This window comes from Pelmatolapia mariae, linkage group LG16_19, assembly GCF_036321145.2.
Source record: "Pelmatolapia mariae isolate MD_Pm_ZW linkage group LG16_19, Pm_UMD_F_2, whole genome shotgun sequence".
NCBI lineage: Eukaryota > Metazoa > Chordata > Actinopteri > Cichliformes > Cichlidae > Pelmatolapia > Pelmatolapia mariae.
The window spans coordinates 30,454,214-30,471,789 of NC_086241.1; the positions used below are offsets into that span (position 1 = coordinate 30,454,214).

The window sequence follows — 17,576 nt, forward strand, 5'->3', positions numbered from 1 at the left end:
ATTACGCTGAGTTCCTGCTGTATTGAGCCTATCCATTTCTTCATTTAGTCCAAGGTTGAGGTCGCCTCCAAGAACAAGTGTGCCATCTAAGTGTTCAGAGAGTGCACTGAAAAAACCGTGAAAGAATGAGGGATCATCAACATTTGGACCATTTACACTTACAATACATAGCTTTTTATCAAGTATAGATAGTTTAATGATTAAGAATCTGCCCTCTGGATCTATAATTGTATCGAGTACTGTGAAATTAATTTTTTTATGGATTAAAATTGCTACTCCCCTTTGTCTAGAATTATAACAAGCTGAGAACACATTAGGAAACTCAGGTGTTTTAAGTTCATTCGAACCTCTAAGAGGTCTGTGGGTCTCTTGTAAAAGGACAACATCTGCCTGTAGTTTTTTGAGTTGGTTAAATATTTTTAACCTCTTTTCTCTGGAGCCAGCTCCATTTACATTCCATGTAACGAATCTTAGTGCACCCATAGATGTCTGTGTATAACTAGGGGTGTGCGCTGTGTGTGTCGCTTAGACAGGTGGAGAGAATACATCACTTGTTCGTAAATAAAAAGAGGGGGAGAGAGAAAAAATGTGTGGTGAGATGCTCCCTGAGTCTGACTATGTGTGTGCATATTTACTAATATGAGTACGCTTGGTTTAAGTGTGTGTATCCTATACGACTGTGTGCGCTGTCTGATGTAAATGTGCTGCCGTTGAGCGCATGGCTGTGCGTGATCGTGCTGTGCGTATGTGTCCAAATAAAAGATGTTGTTTGTGGATGAGTGTGGAAGCAGGTGATCGAAGCAGTGAAAGAAAGAAAAAAGAAAGAAAGAAACCAAGGACAAGGGTGAGCAGCATAAAAACAAGAGGGGGAAAAAAGAGAACAAAAAACGAGAAGAAAAAAAAAATCCAGAAACATTCCGATCAAACCATTGACGGAGAGTGACGGTGTTAATTCTGCTATGAAATCACACCTAAGATGTGATTTGATACTAGTAAGTTAAACAGATGTTAATGCAAGTTAGTGTGAGTGGGTGGGGAAAGGGTGTAGCGGATTCTTATCTGGTGTGAAGTTAATACAGCCACGGAGTGATGTCGGGGTCGCGGTGGAGCTGTCCGTCCACGTACAGCCGGTCCACAGCGATGACAGCGCGGGAGCCCTTCTGGATAAAGCTGCATCGGATTGGGAAGAGGACCCTGCGTCGTTCCAGGATCTCTTTGGGGAACTGGTCGTTCACGCTGAAGTCCGTTCCTTTTAATTCCCTGCCGCGGCTTTTCACCTGTTCCTTTTGTTTGTAGTGGCCGAATTTGGCCACGATAGGACGTGGTCTCCCGGCCGCAGCCCGAATGGGGCCGAGGCGATGCACCCTATCAAAGACGATGTTCTTCACCGTGTCCTCGGGCAGCTTCAGGTGGGTTTTGATGAAGCTTTTTACCGTGGTCTCCGCGTCCTCTCCAGCGGCTTCTGGAATACCAGAAAATACCAGATTATCACGCATGCTACGAGCTTGTAGATCTATAACTGTTTCTTTTATTTTTTTATTTTCTCTATTGAGCTGAGTAACATTGTCTGTGAGACATTTCACCGACTCCCTTAGCGTGGCATTTTCAGCAGCGAGCGTTTCCACCTGCTGCTGGCTGAACTCCAGGGACTCTCGCAAGGATTTAAATTCCCGGTGAAGAATCTCCACCAAGGACAGCCTTGCATCGAAACTGGACAGTCGTTGGTCGATTGACTCCAGTATGTCGACAATATCTTTGCCGGCTGGCGATGTTGTGCCGGGGGAATCTGCCGGGCGAAGTCTTTTCGACGACGGCGTCTCAGGTTTGGCCGGGGAAGCTGCACTCTGAGCCTTCTTCATCACGAGATCCTGGAAGTACTGATCAATGTAATCTTGGAGAGCCTCTAAACTCTCCCCGTTGTTCTCCAGGGTGTTGGAGATGATTTAGACAAATGTTGTTAGTTATAAGACAATTGATAAGTGTATTTGGTTATACTGAAGCTTAAAGGAATTTATTCAAATCTAAACTACCATTCGCTTTAATTTTCCGCCAAAATCTCCGGCGTCTGACGTCAGTTACAACATGAGTCACTTACCTTGTCCGTCACTTCCGTCACTTACCTCTCCACTTCTCGGCTTTTCTTAAGGTAACTTAAGAAAAAACACTGGGGAATCCCCCAGCAGCCTAGATCTATTTCAGCATAACTAAAGGAGGATTCAGGGTCATCTGATCCAGCGCTCACTATATGCTTTATGGGAAATGAAAGTCTTAAGCCTTATCCTAAAAGTAGACAGAGTGTCTGTCTTCCGAATCCAAGCCTTGAGCTGGTTCCACAAAAAAGGACCTGAAAGGGAACAAAACCTAACAACCGGGAACGTGGCAGATGAAAAACTCGGAATGACAAACAGGCTTGATACACAGAATGATAAGCAGACGTTCCGATGAGGAACAGAGGTAACCATGCAAATATTCACACAAAGTAACAAGGAAAAGGCACACAGGAAGGAGACACAGCTGAACCGGGTTAGACAACACAACAGGGAAGCAAAACCCAAACACTGAACATCGGATGTGGGACTCTCCAAAGTTAAACAGGAAATACAAGACAGAAAACCCCAATTCCCAGAATAAAACTTAAACACAAAACACTGGGTTGCAGACCCAGGACCATGACCCTGTCTGTACTCTTGCTGCAGCATTTTGGATCAACTGAAGGCTTTTCAGGCAGTTTTTAGGATATCCAGATAATAATGAATTACAGTAGTCTAGCCTATAAGTAAGAAATGCATGAATTAATTTTTCAGCTTCACTTTGAGACAGGATATTTCTAATTTTAGAGAGTTTGCGCAATTGGAAGAAAGCAGTCCTACATATTTGTTTAATATGCACATTGAAGGACATGTCTTGGTCAAATGCCTTTAAGACATAAAGACCTGGATGACCTCTAATTTCCTACTTCTAAACTCAGATAAAGCTCAGATTTGCTGAATGCTGAGTGGGCACATATGACTGTCATAGTTGCAGCTTCAAAGGGAAGGGGCATGTCTAGGGGTGTCTGGTCAAGCTTCTCATGGTACTCTACGTGGTCAAAAGTATTGGATCACCTTCACATTATGCCTACTGAAGCTTCTAGGCTATGGAAACCCATACCATGAAACCTTTGTGTATCTATGTTACACAAAGGTATAACCAGTGTTGGGATTAACGCGTTATTAAGTAACGTGTTACAGTAACTACGTTATAACGAGCACGGTAACTAGTTATTATGCCAAAACCAGGAACGCGTTACTCGTTACTGGGATTTAGATAGGCTCGTTATTCGTTACTTCGTGTGGTGGCTATCGCAGAGCTTCCACAGATTCAATAACATTAGCAAGTGGTGGAGGCCAGCAGGTGGATGAGGGAAAGGGGAGGCAAGAGGAGAGACCCGAAGCGGCCACCGGTCCGAGTGCCAGGTGAACTGAACTTCAGGTAAGAAGTTATGACCTGCAGTCTATCTGGGTCAGATATAAACCAAGTTTAGGTGGAGTTTATTTTCGTTATGCTGACTTTTTTGTACTGCGTACTAGCTAGCATGACAGAGTTTCTATACAACTGGGCGGGTGCTATGATGTTACTGATGTTGAACTTTATTTTGTTCATAAGGTTAATTATTAGAGTTGCCAACCATCCCCTAAAAAATGGAATCGTCTCGTATTCAGAGAAAATATTGCGTGTTTCGTATTGAGGTGAAAAGAAACACAGTTTGTCCCGGACTTCAGCTACAATGAAAAAGACACAAAGCTGGAGTTATTCTGTGTCTTTGCTGCACAGCTGCCTCTTCTCCTCTCATTCTCTCCCCCTCCCTCTCCTGTTGCTACTTCAATCATGAAACTGATCAATGATCAGCTGATCGGCTTTTCTCTCTTGTTTGTTTATCGCCCACTTTGCGTCAGAAAAAGGAAACCAGCGGATGTCGCGCTAAACAACAGCAGCATGTTTAAGCTTGGTCAGCTGTTGTTAGAATTTATTTAATATTATTTTCTAGTATCAGCTGATGTTTGCTGGAGCCACAGCTGTAAAGCTGATGGTCATGATGTCGGTTTGGTTATCTGGTGAGAGGGAAACATGAAGATGAAACCAGGAGATGTCCTTACTGAATCATCAGAGCTGAACAGGTGATGGAGAAACAGGTTTACCTTTTAGGTGACATGAATGAGTTGAAGGGAAGTTATGAACTGTTTCTGAGAGACAAATAACACCAGGATTCTTTTCTATGTAGCTGACAGCTGGTAACTGTGCAGAATTATGGCGGCGGTCAACAACGGTCCAGGCGTGGGATTTCTCTCGTGGAAATATGCACATTATCTTTTCCTTTCTATTGGTAGGTGGCACAGTGCACTTGTGGGAAGTAAGCAAGCTAGAAGACTGGCAATCTTGCCTGGTATCCAGTTTATAACCAAAGTAAAACCAAAGTTACTTTCCCTAGTAACTAGTTACTTTGAAAGTAACAAGTAACTTGAAGTAACTGAGTTACTTTTGATAGAAGTAACTAGTAATGTAACTAAGTTACTAATTTAAAGTAACTTACCCAACACTGGGTATAAAGCAGATAGTTTCAAGTGTAAAACATAATAATACATATCATGAGTCCCAAACAACTGTAAAAATATGAATCAACTGTCTATGACACAGCAAGTGTGAAACAGCTGAAGTGTGGCAGATTGTGTAGAGAGAAAGCGGGACGTCATTTAATAGAAAAGAAAGAGGTAATGAGGAGGGGGGAAAGCAGAAAGAGATAAATTAGTTCTATGAGAAGTCTTGGTCAAAGAGCGGTGGGAGGCGTAGCTGCCTGGTGATGGAGAAAGGAGCTGAGCTCTGCTTTCCACAACTTCTTAACAATTCCTGCATCAAGCCGACACTTCACTGGTCCAAAGCTGTGCTCCTGAACATTGTGCTGTCGTGCATCTCTCTGAACACTGCTGTTCTCAACCTTCTTGTCATCATCTCAGTTTCTCATTTCAGGCAGAGATTAACTTTTGAACTGAAACTATAGTTTAAGTTTTAGATATATGAAAACTTCCATTTACATCTTATAACTTAGTGATGAAAAAATAAAGTGAATCTGGCACATTGTTGGTGCACTTCAAACATTGTTAAGTTGATTTTTCTAGATGTGTAATATTTGCTGTTTCTATCTCTCTGCAGGCAGCTTCACACACCCAGTAACATCCTCCTCCTCTCTCTGGCTGTCTCAGACTTTTTGTGGGTCTCCTGTTGATGCCATTAGAAATCTTTAGAAACACAACCTGCTGGGTACTTGGTGATCTTATGTGTTCTGTTTATATCCATTTAACTGTCATTCTTATCTGTGCTTCAGTAGGTAATATAGTACTCATATCAGTTGACCGCTATGTAGCTATTTGTGACCCTTTGCATTATCCCACAAAAATTACAATGGGAAGAGTTAAGCTGAGTGTTTGTCTGTCTTGGCTTTTTTCTATTTTCTACAGCAGTCTTTATGCAAAGGATGTCCTGATTGAACCAGGAAAGTATAATTCTTGCTACGGAGAGTGTGTATTCCTTATTAATAATACTGTAGGTATGATTGACGTTGTTTTAACTTTTATTGTTCCAGTTTCTGTCATCATAATTTTGTATATGAGAGTATTTGTGGTGGCTGTGTCTCAGGCTCGTGCCATGCGCTCTCATGTTACAGCTGTCACACTTCAGCGTTTAGTGAATCAAACAAACAAATCTGAGTTGAAAGCAGCCAAGACTCTTGGGGTTCTTGTAGTTGTGTTTCTGTCAAGCTACTGTCCATTTTACTGCTACACTCTTGTTGAAGAAAATGCAGTCAAGGATCCATCTGCATCTTTTGTGGTCTTTGTATTTTACTGTAACTCTTGTCTTAACCCTTTGATCTATGCCCTGTTTTACCCCTGGTTTAGAAATGCTGTTAAAGTCATCATCACTTTTCAGATATTCAAGCATGACAGTAGTGAGGCCAATATACTGTAAAGAGACTAACCTGCTGCAGTAAGATTTTAAAGGCACAAATTGATCCAGAAGTTTGGAAATGGGGAAAAATGCTTTTGACTGTATCAAGAATGTGTAAAGAAAAACACATGGACTTTTCAAATGATGTGTAAATTATGACAATTCAACTAATACAAACATCCAAAGCAATTTACTTATGCAATTTTCTGGTTAATATAATAATCAAATTGATTGTGTTACTGAAAAATACTTTAAATTACAGCTATATTTAGACATCCGTTATGATAGATGAATTTGTTGATTGTACTATTTAATGTTAAGCGTGTTTCAAAATTATTATATGTGTGACAATTCAGTAACGTTACTAACTCACTTGTTAAACATTTGAGCATCAACATTTTTGTCACAAATTCAAGCAATGTCTGATCCTAAGAAAATATTTCAGTCCTTATGTCTGTACAAAAGTTCATGTATTAAAAAACAATAAATAAAATGTAAGACAGAATAAAGTAATGATGAACTGTAATGGTAAATATTTATTTAATGGACTGAGGATAACACAGTGCAACAGAAAGTAAAGCAATGATCAAATGGGTTTATTGAAATCCCAGTGTACATTTTCACTCCAATCACAGTCCACTGAACCACAATTTCATTGTGGACCCAGAATTTCATTGTACATGCAGAACATATGCCATTCAAGCCCCTGAAAACAGTGTAGGTAAAATGCAATGGCATTTCTTTCTTTAATAATGACTTTGCAGACTTGTCAGAGTATTTTATTGATTCAGTCAGTTTTACACCGACTGAAACACTAATCTAATTGGTCTGCCAGTTGAAATGCAGTTGCTAAAAAATGATCAGTGACAATTACCCAAGCCCTGTTGCTTGCTTTTAAGAGGACAACACATAAAGCAGTAAACAGATGATGGCTGCATGTGACAATAGCTAGGAGGCAATGCAATGTCAGTCACGATGATTGTTTGGTTTGCTCAAGTACCAGTGATAGACATTTTCATGTGACATTTAATTTGGTCATATGTTTGGAATACATTTATTCTGCTAACTATTTTCATTTAAAGAAAATTATTCTATTAAATGACACGAGACCGAGACCAATCAGCTGCTGTTCTTTGCCTCTAATTGCAGAGAAATTATTGAATATTCTAATAATTTGTAAAAAAAAAAAAAAAGAAAAAAAGAAAAAAAAAAAAGAGTAAAAATATCCTGTAATTGCAGAGCTTTCTCAGGTATCCATGCCTGGTCTTAGTGGTCTTAAAATGGTCTATGCCCAGACAACAACCAAAGACTGCCTCTCAGTATTTTATTACTGTACAATATGGTATCAAAACCAGAGATAGGCTGTTTTTCATTTTATTTTCAAAACAGTTCTGTTAATGACCTTCTAGTTTTACTTCTAACATGTATTTATTTATTGCACACAGGTAACACTTAAAAAATAACTTAAACTCTATTAATAAAGAAAACATATATTTATTTAAAAAAAAAGAGCAGAATAAATAAACATAGATTACTAAAAATACTGTAGCGGCTGTAGTGCAGAGCTAGTGATACATACATGTATAGTGTGTACAGTGCAAAGTAAACTGTCCAATATTTTAGCACTTGAGTAGGCTGATGGCTTGAGGATAGAAACTGTCCCTGAATCTGTTGGTTAGGGTGTGAATGCTCCTGTACCCCCTGCCATAGTGCAGGAGTGTGAAGAGTGTATGGCTGGGGTGGCTGGGATCAGAGAGGACCCTCCAGGCCATTCTCCTACAGTGCTTCCTGTAGAGCTCCTGGATGGTGAGAAGAGATATTTTTCTGTTATTTTATCTTCGCACCAGAATCAGAATCAGAATCATTTATTGAAGCTATTGACATAACCTTAAAGTTTGTATTACAGTGATTGTTATAGCCTCATGTTAATCTTCTATTCACAGGTGCGGGTATAATCATATAATCTTTCATTGCAGGTGTAAACATGATCATTTTTATACATATTGCAGTTTGGTGCTTATTATAGAGTTGTGCTCAAGTCAGTAAGGTTTAAAAGCTACAGTCAGCGGGATGTCTGGCTGATCTATTGAGTGAAGTGACGTAGAGCATAGAAGGCTGCACACGCTTACAAAACACTTATATCATGTTATTCTTTATGATCTTTTATTCAGTTATATCTTTTGTTAAACTTTAAGTAGTGTGCAGTTGCAATAATTAATCATTATTTCATTTAATCAGCATCATTAATCGTTATTTCAGTAAAGTATTTCTTTAGGCTGTCGGCCTTATGTTACAACTTGTATTACCGGTATTGTCATAATCCCATAGTAACATTTTCTATTACAGGTGCAGGGATAATCATTTTTATATACATGCATTGTATTTTTGTGCTTGCTAAAGAGGGGGCTCGGTCAACAAGTGGAGGGTCGGAAGCTTTGTTCGGCGCGAGGTCCGAACAATCTATTGTGTTAAGGATCTTGAGCTATGGAAGGAACACGCTTACAAAACACATATACCCTGTTATTCATCATTGTCCTTTATTCATTTATATTCTTTTTATTAAGCTTTGAGTAGTGGCATTTGATTAGGACATTTATTCAACATATCACATATATGGTTTCAGTTAGGTTATTGCACACATGAAGAGTTGGCCTCTGTCCTTACAGACAGAGTGGATGCTGAGGTCGAAACACACACGCACACACAAACAGTAGTTAGACTCATGTTTAGGTGAGAGTTCAAATATTTAAATAATAGTTTGCAAAGCCTTGTAGCTGTAAGATTATGTTTGCAGGAGAGACGGTTTTTTCCAGGGGATAAGCAGAGTGGAAGATTACCGGGGAGGATCTGGCCTCGGGAAGAAGAAGATGTTCTTTTAATGTGTCAAAAGTTGTCAACATTGATTGTATTGTACTGATTTTACGTATGAGGGGGCGTTCTAATACCCTGATTTCATAAAACTATTGTTGTGTGGTTTCCGGAGAGAGATCTTATGCTGTCTGCGTACAGTGTGCATCTCCCACACGTGTGTTCATTAAAATCATCGTTTGACTCAACCCGGCCGGACCAGTGTTGTTATTTTGGTTTTCCTCTTGTATCCATCTCCAATACTTTGAACTCGTAACAATGGCTGGCAGTTGATACCTATTGATACGCTGGGCTGATCTGACCACCCTCCATATGCTTTGCAGTCCAAAGCATTGAAACTGCCAGACAGTGTTGGGAAGGTTACTTTTAAAATGTATTCTACTACAAATTAGAGAATACATGGCCTAAAATGTAGTTTGTAACGTTTTCCGTTAAGTTACTCAATGTGAGTAACGTATTCTAAATACTTACTTATTATATTGTCATTCTTTTTACAGTTACATGAATGTGCTATTGCTGTGTGATTTATTATTATTAGGGAGGCTATGTGCCACCGAGCTAACATTGTTAGCTGAGGTTAGTTCCTAGACTGCTTTCAGAACTGCACATGATTATTTGCAGCTAGCAGGTTTTTAATGCTAACCATCAAGTCTAACAGCCCTCAGTCTATGAACTAACCTCAGCTAACACCATCTAACAATGTTAGCTCGGTGGTGAGTAGCCTTCAGTAATAGTAATAAATCACACATCAATAGTACATCGAAGATACTGAAGTGGCACATAACCCAGGTAGCTACCACAACTAAAACAAGGTAGTTGCAGTAGGCTAACATTAGCTTTTTAAAAAGAACTTACTTCCAGATATTTCTTTACGTTGGAGTCTTTTGACGCTGAGAGCAGTTTGGTTGCTGACAAACAGAGTTTGCATTGAACGGTCAGATTTCACCCATTCCTTTCTTCTTTAAATGTGAAGACATGTCGGAATTTCCAAGAGCGAAATGCATTCCTGCCCATGCACTGTTGGCTCTGTTGTGCTGGCTCCGGGTCCACTGTGCAACTGACGCCACCAACACAGGACACTTATATTAGAACCTCTTATTTGAGGATGACCTAACATATAAAACAGGAATAGACCGCCGTGTAATCCATTTATTTCAACAAAGTAACTGTATTCTAATTATCACCTTTTTAAATGGTAACTGTAGCAGAATACAGTTACTCATATTTTGTATTTTAAATACGTAATGTCGGTACATGTATTCCGTTACTCCCCAACACTGCTGCCAGATAGAATATGCTCAATGGTGCATTGACAGAAGTTGGTGAGTATTCTCTAGTCCATGCCAAACCTCCTCAGCCACCGCAGAAAGAAGAGCCTCTGTCTCACTGATTTTTTGATCACATCAATATGATGTGACCAGCTCAGATCCTCATTGATGTTAATCCCCAGGAACCTGCAGCATGTGACTCTCTCCACCTCTGTTTCCTCAATGTCAGTGGGGGTGTTCCTGCTGCCCTGCAGTCTCTTATAGTCCACAATGAGCTCCTTTGTCTTGCTGACGTTGAGCAGCAGGTTGTTATCTGGACACCATGATGTCAGGGCTTTCATCTGTGCTCTGTAAGCATCTAAAACAGCGGTCCCCAACATTTTTGCGCCACGGACCAGCCTTTAAGGTGTCACGGATAAATACAACAAAATAAAATGATAATACACATAGACAAAAAGTGTAGTATTTTGTAAATATAATAATAAACGCAAATTTACTGTGTAATTGTGTAACTTTATTAGCAGCGTCCCCCTGAAATGCGCCAACAACATTGAGAGTAACATCCTCCTTTCTGCCCCTTAATGCTCTCTGGTCTCTATAGTAACACGTAAATATTTCTTTCAAAATGAGACACACAACTACAACACGGGAAAAGACCCAGGGAAACTGAGTTAACAATAAAAACCCTGAAAACAATTTCACACCCGAGCCTCAACTCTCGCGGCCCGGTACCAAATGACTCATAGACCAGTACCAGTCTGTGGCCCGGGGGTTGGAGACCGCTGATCTAAAATACAGCTGATGCTGATGGTGTTGTTTGCAAATGATGGTGTTGGAGCTGTGTGGAGCCACACAGTCATGGGTGAGCAGTATTTTATGATCCTAGGCACACTCTTACCGTCTGTGATTCAAACTCTCTAAAACCAAACCCAAGTCATAAATTTGGAACACTTAGTCTAACTAATTTATCTTTCATGACAATGTTCTGGCTCTATTGCTTAGTACAAAATTTGCCATCTCTATTCAGCATCAGTATTTGCAAAAGCATGATGAAATTGTGGATTTGTCTTAGGTGCAGTCTAACCCCTGAATGAATCAGCACATCTACAACTGCAGCTTACTACCACCTTACACGGATGTCTACTTTCAGTTGCTTTACTCTCTAATCTAATTGCTGCTAATCAGGTGGTTTGCAAGTTAAGAATATTTATCTTTTAATGGTCTTTAATGAGGTAATTACGTATGAGGAATGGCTACATGGTTGCATGGATGTAATATTGTGTGTGGGGAATTTTGTCTATTTTTGTCTCTATTTTGCTGCTGTAATAAAAACAATAATAAAAAAGGTACGACAACATTTGCTCAAATATGCTTTATATTGTAATGTAAAGACTGTACAATAATACAAAGAACCTGTGAAAACCCCAACATTCATATGACTCCCTCTGAACGAGACCTTTGGCAGCAGTGGGAAGGAAAAACTCAGTTTTAAGAAATCTCCGGCAGAACCAGGATCAAGTAGGGGCGGCCATCTGCTGCGACTAGTTGGGGGTAATGGGGAGGAAGACAAAACATAGATATGGTGTGGAAAAGAGCCAGAGATTAATAATAACTAACAATTAATTGCAGAGAGGTATATAAACACAGTGAGTGAAAAAGGTAACTTAAGAAGAAACACTGGGGAATCCCCCAGCAGCCTAGATCTATTTCAGCATAACTAAAGGAGGATTCAGGGTCATCTGATCCAGCGCTCACTATATGCTTTATGGGAAATGAAAGTCTTAAGCCTTATCCTAAAAGTAGACTGAGTGTCTGTCTTCCGAATCCAAGCCTTGAGCTGGTTCCACAAAAAAGGACCTGAAAGGGAACAAAACCTAACAACTGGGAACGTGGCAGATGAAAAACTCGGAATGACAAACAGGCTTGATACACAGAATGATAAGCAGACGTTCCGATGAGGAACAGAGGTAACCATGCAAATATTCACACAAAGTAACAAGGAAAAGGCACACAGGAAGGAGACAAAGCTGAACCGGGTTAGACAACACAACAGGGAAGCAAAACCCAAACACTGAACATCGGATGTGGGACTCTCCAAAGTTAAACAGGAAATACAAGACAGAAAACCCCAATTCCCAGAATAAAACTTAAACACAAAACACTGGGTTGCAGACCCAGGACCGTGACCCTGTCTGTACTCTTGCTGCAGCATTTTGGATCAACTGAAGGCTTTTCAGGCAGTTTTTAGGATATCCAGATAATAATGAATTACAGTAGTCTAGCCTATAAGTAAGAAATGCATGAATTAATTTTTCAGCTTCACTTTGAGACAGGATATTTCTAATTTTAGAGAGTTTGCGCAATTGGAAGAAAGCAGTCCTACATATTTGTTTAATATGCACATTGAAGGATATATCTTGGTCAAATGCCTTTAAGACATAAAGACCTAGATCAGCGGTCCCCAACCCCCGGGCCTCGGGCCGGTACCGGTCCGTGAGTCGTTTGGTACCGGGCCGCGAGAGTTCAGGCTCAGGTGTGAAATGTATGGTTTTCAGGGTTTTTATCGGTTTTCAGCGTTATTTTGTTATCGTTTTTATCGTTAACTCGGTTTTCCTGGGTGAATGAATAAATCTTTTTTTTTCGGTACCGGTACTAGTTTTATTTTGTTGTATTTATCCGCGACGCCTTAAAGGCCGGTCCGTGAAAATATTGTCGGGCATAAACCGGTCCGTGGCACAAAAAAGATTGGGGACCGCTGACCTAGATGACCTCTAATTTCCTACTTCTAAACTCAGATAAAGCTCAGGTTTGCTGAATGCTGAGTTGGCACATATGACTGTCATAGTTGCAGCTTCAAAGGGAAGGGGCATGTCTAGGGGGGGTGTGGTCAAGCTTCTCATGGTACTCTACGTGGTCAAAAGTATTGGATCAGCTTCACATTATGCCTACTGAAGCTTCTAGGCTATGGAAACCCATGCCATGAAACCTTTGTGTATCTATGTTACACAAAGGTATAACGCAGATAGTTTCAAGTGTAAAACATAATAATACATATCATGAGTCCCGAACAACTGTAAAAATATGAATCAACTGTCTATGACACAGCAAGTGTGAAACAGCTGAAGTGTGGCAGATTGTGTAGAGAGAAAGAGGGACGTCATTTAATAGAAAAGGAAAGAGGTAATGAGGAGGGGGGTAAGCAGAAAGAGATAAATTAGTTCTATAAGAAGTCTTGGTCAAAGAGCGGTGGGAGGCGTAGCTGCCTGGTGATGGAGAAAGGAGCTGAGCTCTGCTTTCCACAGCTCCTCAACAATTCCTGCATCAAGCCGACACTTCACTGGTCCAAAGCTGTGCTCCTGAACATTGTGCTGTCGTGCATCTCTTTCATCACTGCTGGTCTCAATCTTCTTGTCATCATCTCAGTCTCCCATTTCAGGCAGAGATTAATTTAAACTACAGCTTAAATTTTATAAACTTTGAGAGTATGATTTATGTCATGATTTGTTGATGGACGAATGAAGTGAATCTGACATATTCTTCATGTATTTTAACCAAACTGTATTGTGTCATTCATTATCAATGAATCGTTTTCTTACTTAAGACACTTTGAAAAGATTAATGTCTATTATTTTCTCTTCTGTATCCCTGCAGGCAGCTCCACACGCCCAGTAACGTCCTCCTCCTCTCTCTGGCTGTGTCAGACTTTCTTGTTGGTTTCCTGTTAATTCCAGCTGAGATTTTTAGAATCACAGTCTGCTGGGTATTTGGTGAATCCATGTGTTCACTTTATACATATCTAGGCTACATTGTTGTAACATCTTCAATAAGTAACATAGTTCTCATATCAGTTGATCGCTATGTGGCAATTTGTGATCCTCTGCATTACCCCAGCAGAATTACTGTGGCAAAAATCAAACTTAGTGTTTGTCTGTGTTGGTTTTATTCGGCTTTCTACAGCACTCTTTGTACAAAGAATATCCTGATTAAACCAGGCAGGTATAATTCCTGTTATGGAGAGTGTGTGTTTATCACCAGTGATATTGCTGGCATAATTGACCTTGTTTTATCTTTTATTGTACCAGTTTCCATCATCATAGTTCTCTATATGAGAGTATTTGTGGTGGCTGTGTCTCAGGCTCGCGCCATGCACTCTCATGTTACAGCTGTCACACTTCAGCGTTTAGTGAATCAAACAAACAAATCTGAGTTGAAAGCAGCCAGGACTCTGGGGGTTCTTGTAGTTGTGTTTCTGGCCAGTTTCTGTCCATTTTATTGTTACTTTCTTGTTGTAGAAGACATAGTCAGTGATTCATCTGCCTCTATTGTGGTCATTGTCTATTATTTTAACTCTTGTCTAAACCCACTAATCTATGCCCTGTTTTACCCTTGGTTTAGAAATGCTGTTAAAGTCATCATCACTTTTCAGATATTCAAGCATGACAGCAGTGAGGTCAACATACTATAGAAATATGGTGAAACCTGTTCCAGTAAGATGTTAAACCAGTCAATTGATACATCCAATAGTCTGGAAATATACATTTTTATCACCCTGTTTAAATAAAAATTATATTATTGAATTATGACAGTTAAATAAATGTAAACTTCAAGAGTGCAAATTTCAGTTTAAAGAAATAATTAGATTCACTTCCACTATGTTGCTGAAACTGACTTTGAATTATGGCTGTCTTTAGAAACAGCAGCAGATCAAACCTCTTTTCCAGTCCTTAAAAATCTTTCCTTCCTTTTAGAATCTCTTAAACTGGGAGAAAAGTGTCGTTATGACATAATTGAGTGGCGTTATTTAACTAGTAACACTTAATGCATATGTTGAATGTGGCCTGCTATGTAAAGTGCATAGAGAGATTAATATGATTAGACTGACGACTCTAAATGTATTAGATTAATTATAAATTCGATCCTATTTATTTCACAACACCGTTTTATTGAATATAATGATTATAATCATTTAGATTAGTAATAGATCAATTGTATTAATTATGATTGCAGTATACGACTGAGGAAGAAAATAAAATTTAAAATAAATGTAAAATTTACTGAAGTAGTTTGATAATTCCATAGCTTTTTAATAAAAACTAGAAAACTGAAGACATTCTACGTGGTAATTGAAAAACAAATGAGTAAGATTCACTAGGCAAGAGTGAATTCAGCTTTTCATTCAAAGTATTTAATCCTTCCCTCTTGAATGCCTTCTAAGCGTAAACCTTGTTTCTCTTTTTAGAACTGAGCTTTTTCAATCATATTTCAGGCTTTGTTACACGAAAAAAAAAGGTCTGGGCATGAATCAAGTTTGTGACAGTGCCATCTACCTAGAAAACTAATTGTGACTACCCTTGGAAAAGCTCATAATTTTTTTTAATCACAAATAATCTTTAGTGATATAAATATGTCAAAAACTGTTAGTAAGGGTTAAGGGTATGTCATCAAATATTATCTTTATGGGGAAAGAGTTAAAGAATGTTAGCTTTGAAAGGCAGGTAGCAGAATAATTTTAACTGCAATGTAAACTGAATTTACTATAGTAACAAGTTACGATACTGCGTTACTGAAAACTGTAAAGCAGTGGTTCTTAACCTGGGTTCGATCGAACCCTAGGGGTTCGGTGAGTTGGTCTCAGGGGTTCGGCAGAGCTTCCGCCGTGACATGCACGGCTCATTTTGTGCACCAGTAAAAAACATATCTATGTCTTGAATTTGAAAAAAATCATATTTTATTTTTCACTAAAGAGGGGTTCAGTGACTGCGCATATGAAACTGGTGGGGTTCGGTACCTCCAACAAGGTTAAGAACCACTGCTGTAAAGCATCACACCCAACAGTGGTAGCGACCAAATGGTCCCACACGGACATTAAGGCTAATACATATTCACTATGATATACAAATGAGTAATAGCCACACCATTGAAGTAGTATCTAATATACTTACATTATACATCGATCACAAATCAGATTGAAAGGTTATATTACACCGTGGGCCAAGGTTTCACCTCTAACTGCACACTTGTTCGTAAATAGCTGGGCATAACAAGTTTCCCTACTGTGACTACAAGGGGGCGCCAAACCATACAAAACAAAAGAACATTAACACATTCAAATTATACCAACAGACATGCAACACAGGTGCTCTAACTTGATGTTGGATCTCTCTGCCATATAGTACCACTTTCAGTTCCTGTTACAATCCAGATCGTGGTGGGGGGCGGCATCACGGGCATCGGCAAAAAAAAAAAAAAATGCTCGTACTCATGCTGCCCCGACATCATGCCAGCGCATACTGGGAATGGCATAGGCACCGATCGGTTTTCTATCGCCCATTTGCTGGGAGTAAGGGCGCCCTCCGTTTGCGAGGTGCGCCTGCTGCTTGCGGCACAGGGAGGAGAGGGCGGGGCGGCGGGGGATTCTCTGGGTGGCTGGAGCAGCGTCTAATAACCAACTTGCAAAATAAAACAAAATAAAAACAAACCAACAACACGAAAACAGCAGACATCATGATACAGACTTATAATTTGCACCGATGTTTTTTCGAAATTCTATACACGAAAAGTGAGCGCGAGAGCCCTCGGTGCGCCTGCTCGCTGCTGAAGTCAAAGTAAACTTTATTGTCATCTCCGCTACATACAGTCCAGTATATAGAGAGACGAGACGACGAGGCTCCAGTTACAGCAGTGCAAGTAAACAAACAATAAATATAAGAAGAGTAAGAAAATAAATATACACTTTAGGACCAGGGGTAAAGGGATCAATAACAATTTAAAATGTATATTTTATATTTTGTTGATTTAAAGTCTCACACACAACCCGTTTTTAAAGTTAAAAAAAAAGAGAAAAGAAGAGGAGGAGTGTGGCGACTTCCACAGTCGCTAGAGGCCGGGGATTGAGCCTGCCTATTTGCCTGACGCGCTGTCAACTGTACGCAATAATGCGAGAGGATGAATTGCTTGCTTGTTTATTAAAGTGCTTGAAAAGTTTACAGAGCAATGTGATCGGCTCGCGATTCAAACTCTTAAAACATCACAGGCTCTAATGCAACAAGGGGAAACTCGTTGTGCTGCGGTCAACAAAAACTACGGCTACCCAGCCCTCCTCTCTGTCAAAATCAAACCAGTGAAAGACAGACTGACAACGCCCTCTTAATGGCACCGCTAGCACCCACGTGACTCCCGTTACACATCACCATAGCAACCAAACAAATGAAAACCCAGTGATCATTAAAATTCAATACATTTAATTATGGCTCCTACAAGGACAAACGAGCAAAAGATACAGGTAAGCAGATGTGTCATTGGATAATGACAGGTCATGTATCCTAAAACATTAAGAATCAGAATACTTTCTTAATCCCTAAGGAAATTATGTGGGTTACAGTTCCTCCAAGAAGAAATGGTAAAAATAGTAACAGTAACAGACTAAACTCCAAACAATATATACAATAATATAATGTTAAT

The 17,576-nt window shown here is 39.7% G+C and overlaps 1 protein-coding gene and 1 pseudogene across 1 annotated transcript; both read left to right on the top strand.

Moving 5' to 3' along the window:
- Nucleotides 1–4,336: 4,336 nt before the first annotated feature.
- Nucleotides 4,337–6,000, top strand: LOC134644548 (trace amine-associated receptor 1-like; annotated as a pseudogene).
- A 4,941-nt stretch (nt 6,001–10,941) lies between these two features.
- LOC134644549 (trace amine-associated receptor 13c-like) lies at nt 10,942–14,580 on the top strand. The gene is made up of 3 exons (XM_063497638.1): nt 10,942–10,977; nt 13,358–13,551; nt 13,767–14,580. The coding sequence occupies exons 1-3, from the start codon at nt 10,942–10,944 to the stop codon at nt 14,578–14,580; spliced, it is 1,044 nt and encodes a 347-aa protein (XP_063353708.1).
- Nucleotides 14,581–17,576: the final 2,996 nt, after the last annotated feature.

What these genes read in the sequence shown, in the direction of transcription:
- LOC134644549 (XM_063497638.1), top strand. Translation starts at nt 10,942, where the DNA reads ATGGTGTTGGAGCTGTGTGGAGCCACACAGTCATGG. An exon ending in GTGGAGCCACACAGTCATGG is followed by an intron (nt 10,978 to 13,357) that starts GTGAGCAGTATT and finishes TCTTGGTCAAAG; the next exon opens with AGCGGTGGGAGGCGTAGCTG. An exon ending in ATCTCAGTCTCCCATTTCAG is followed by an intron (nt 13,552 to 13,766) that starts GCAGAGATTAAT and finishes GTATCCCTGCAG; the next exon opens with GCAGCTCCACACGCCCAGTA.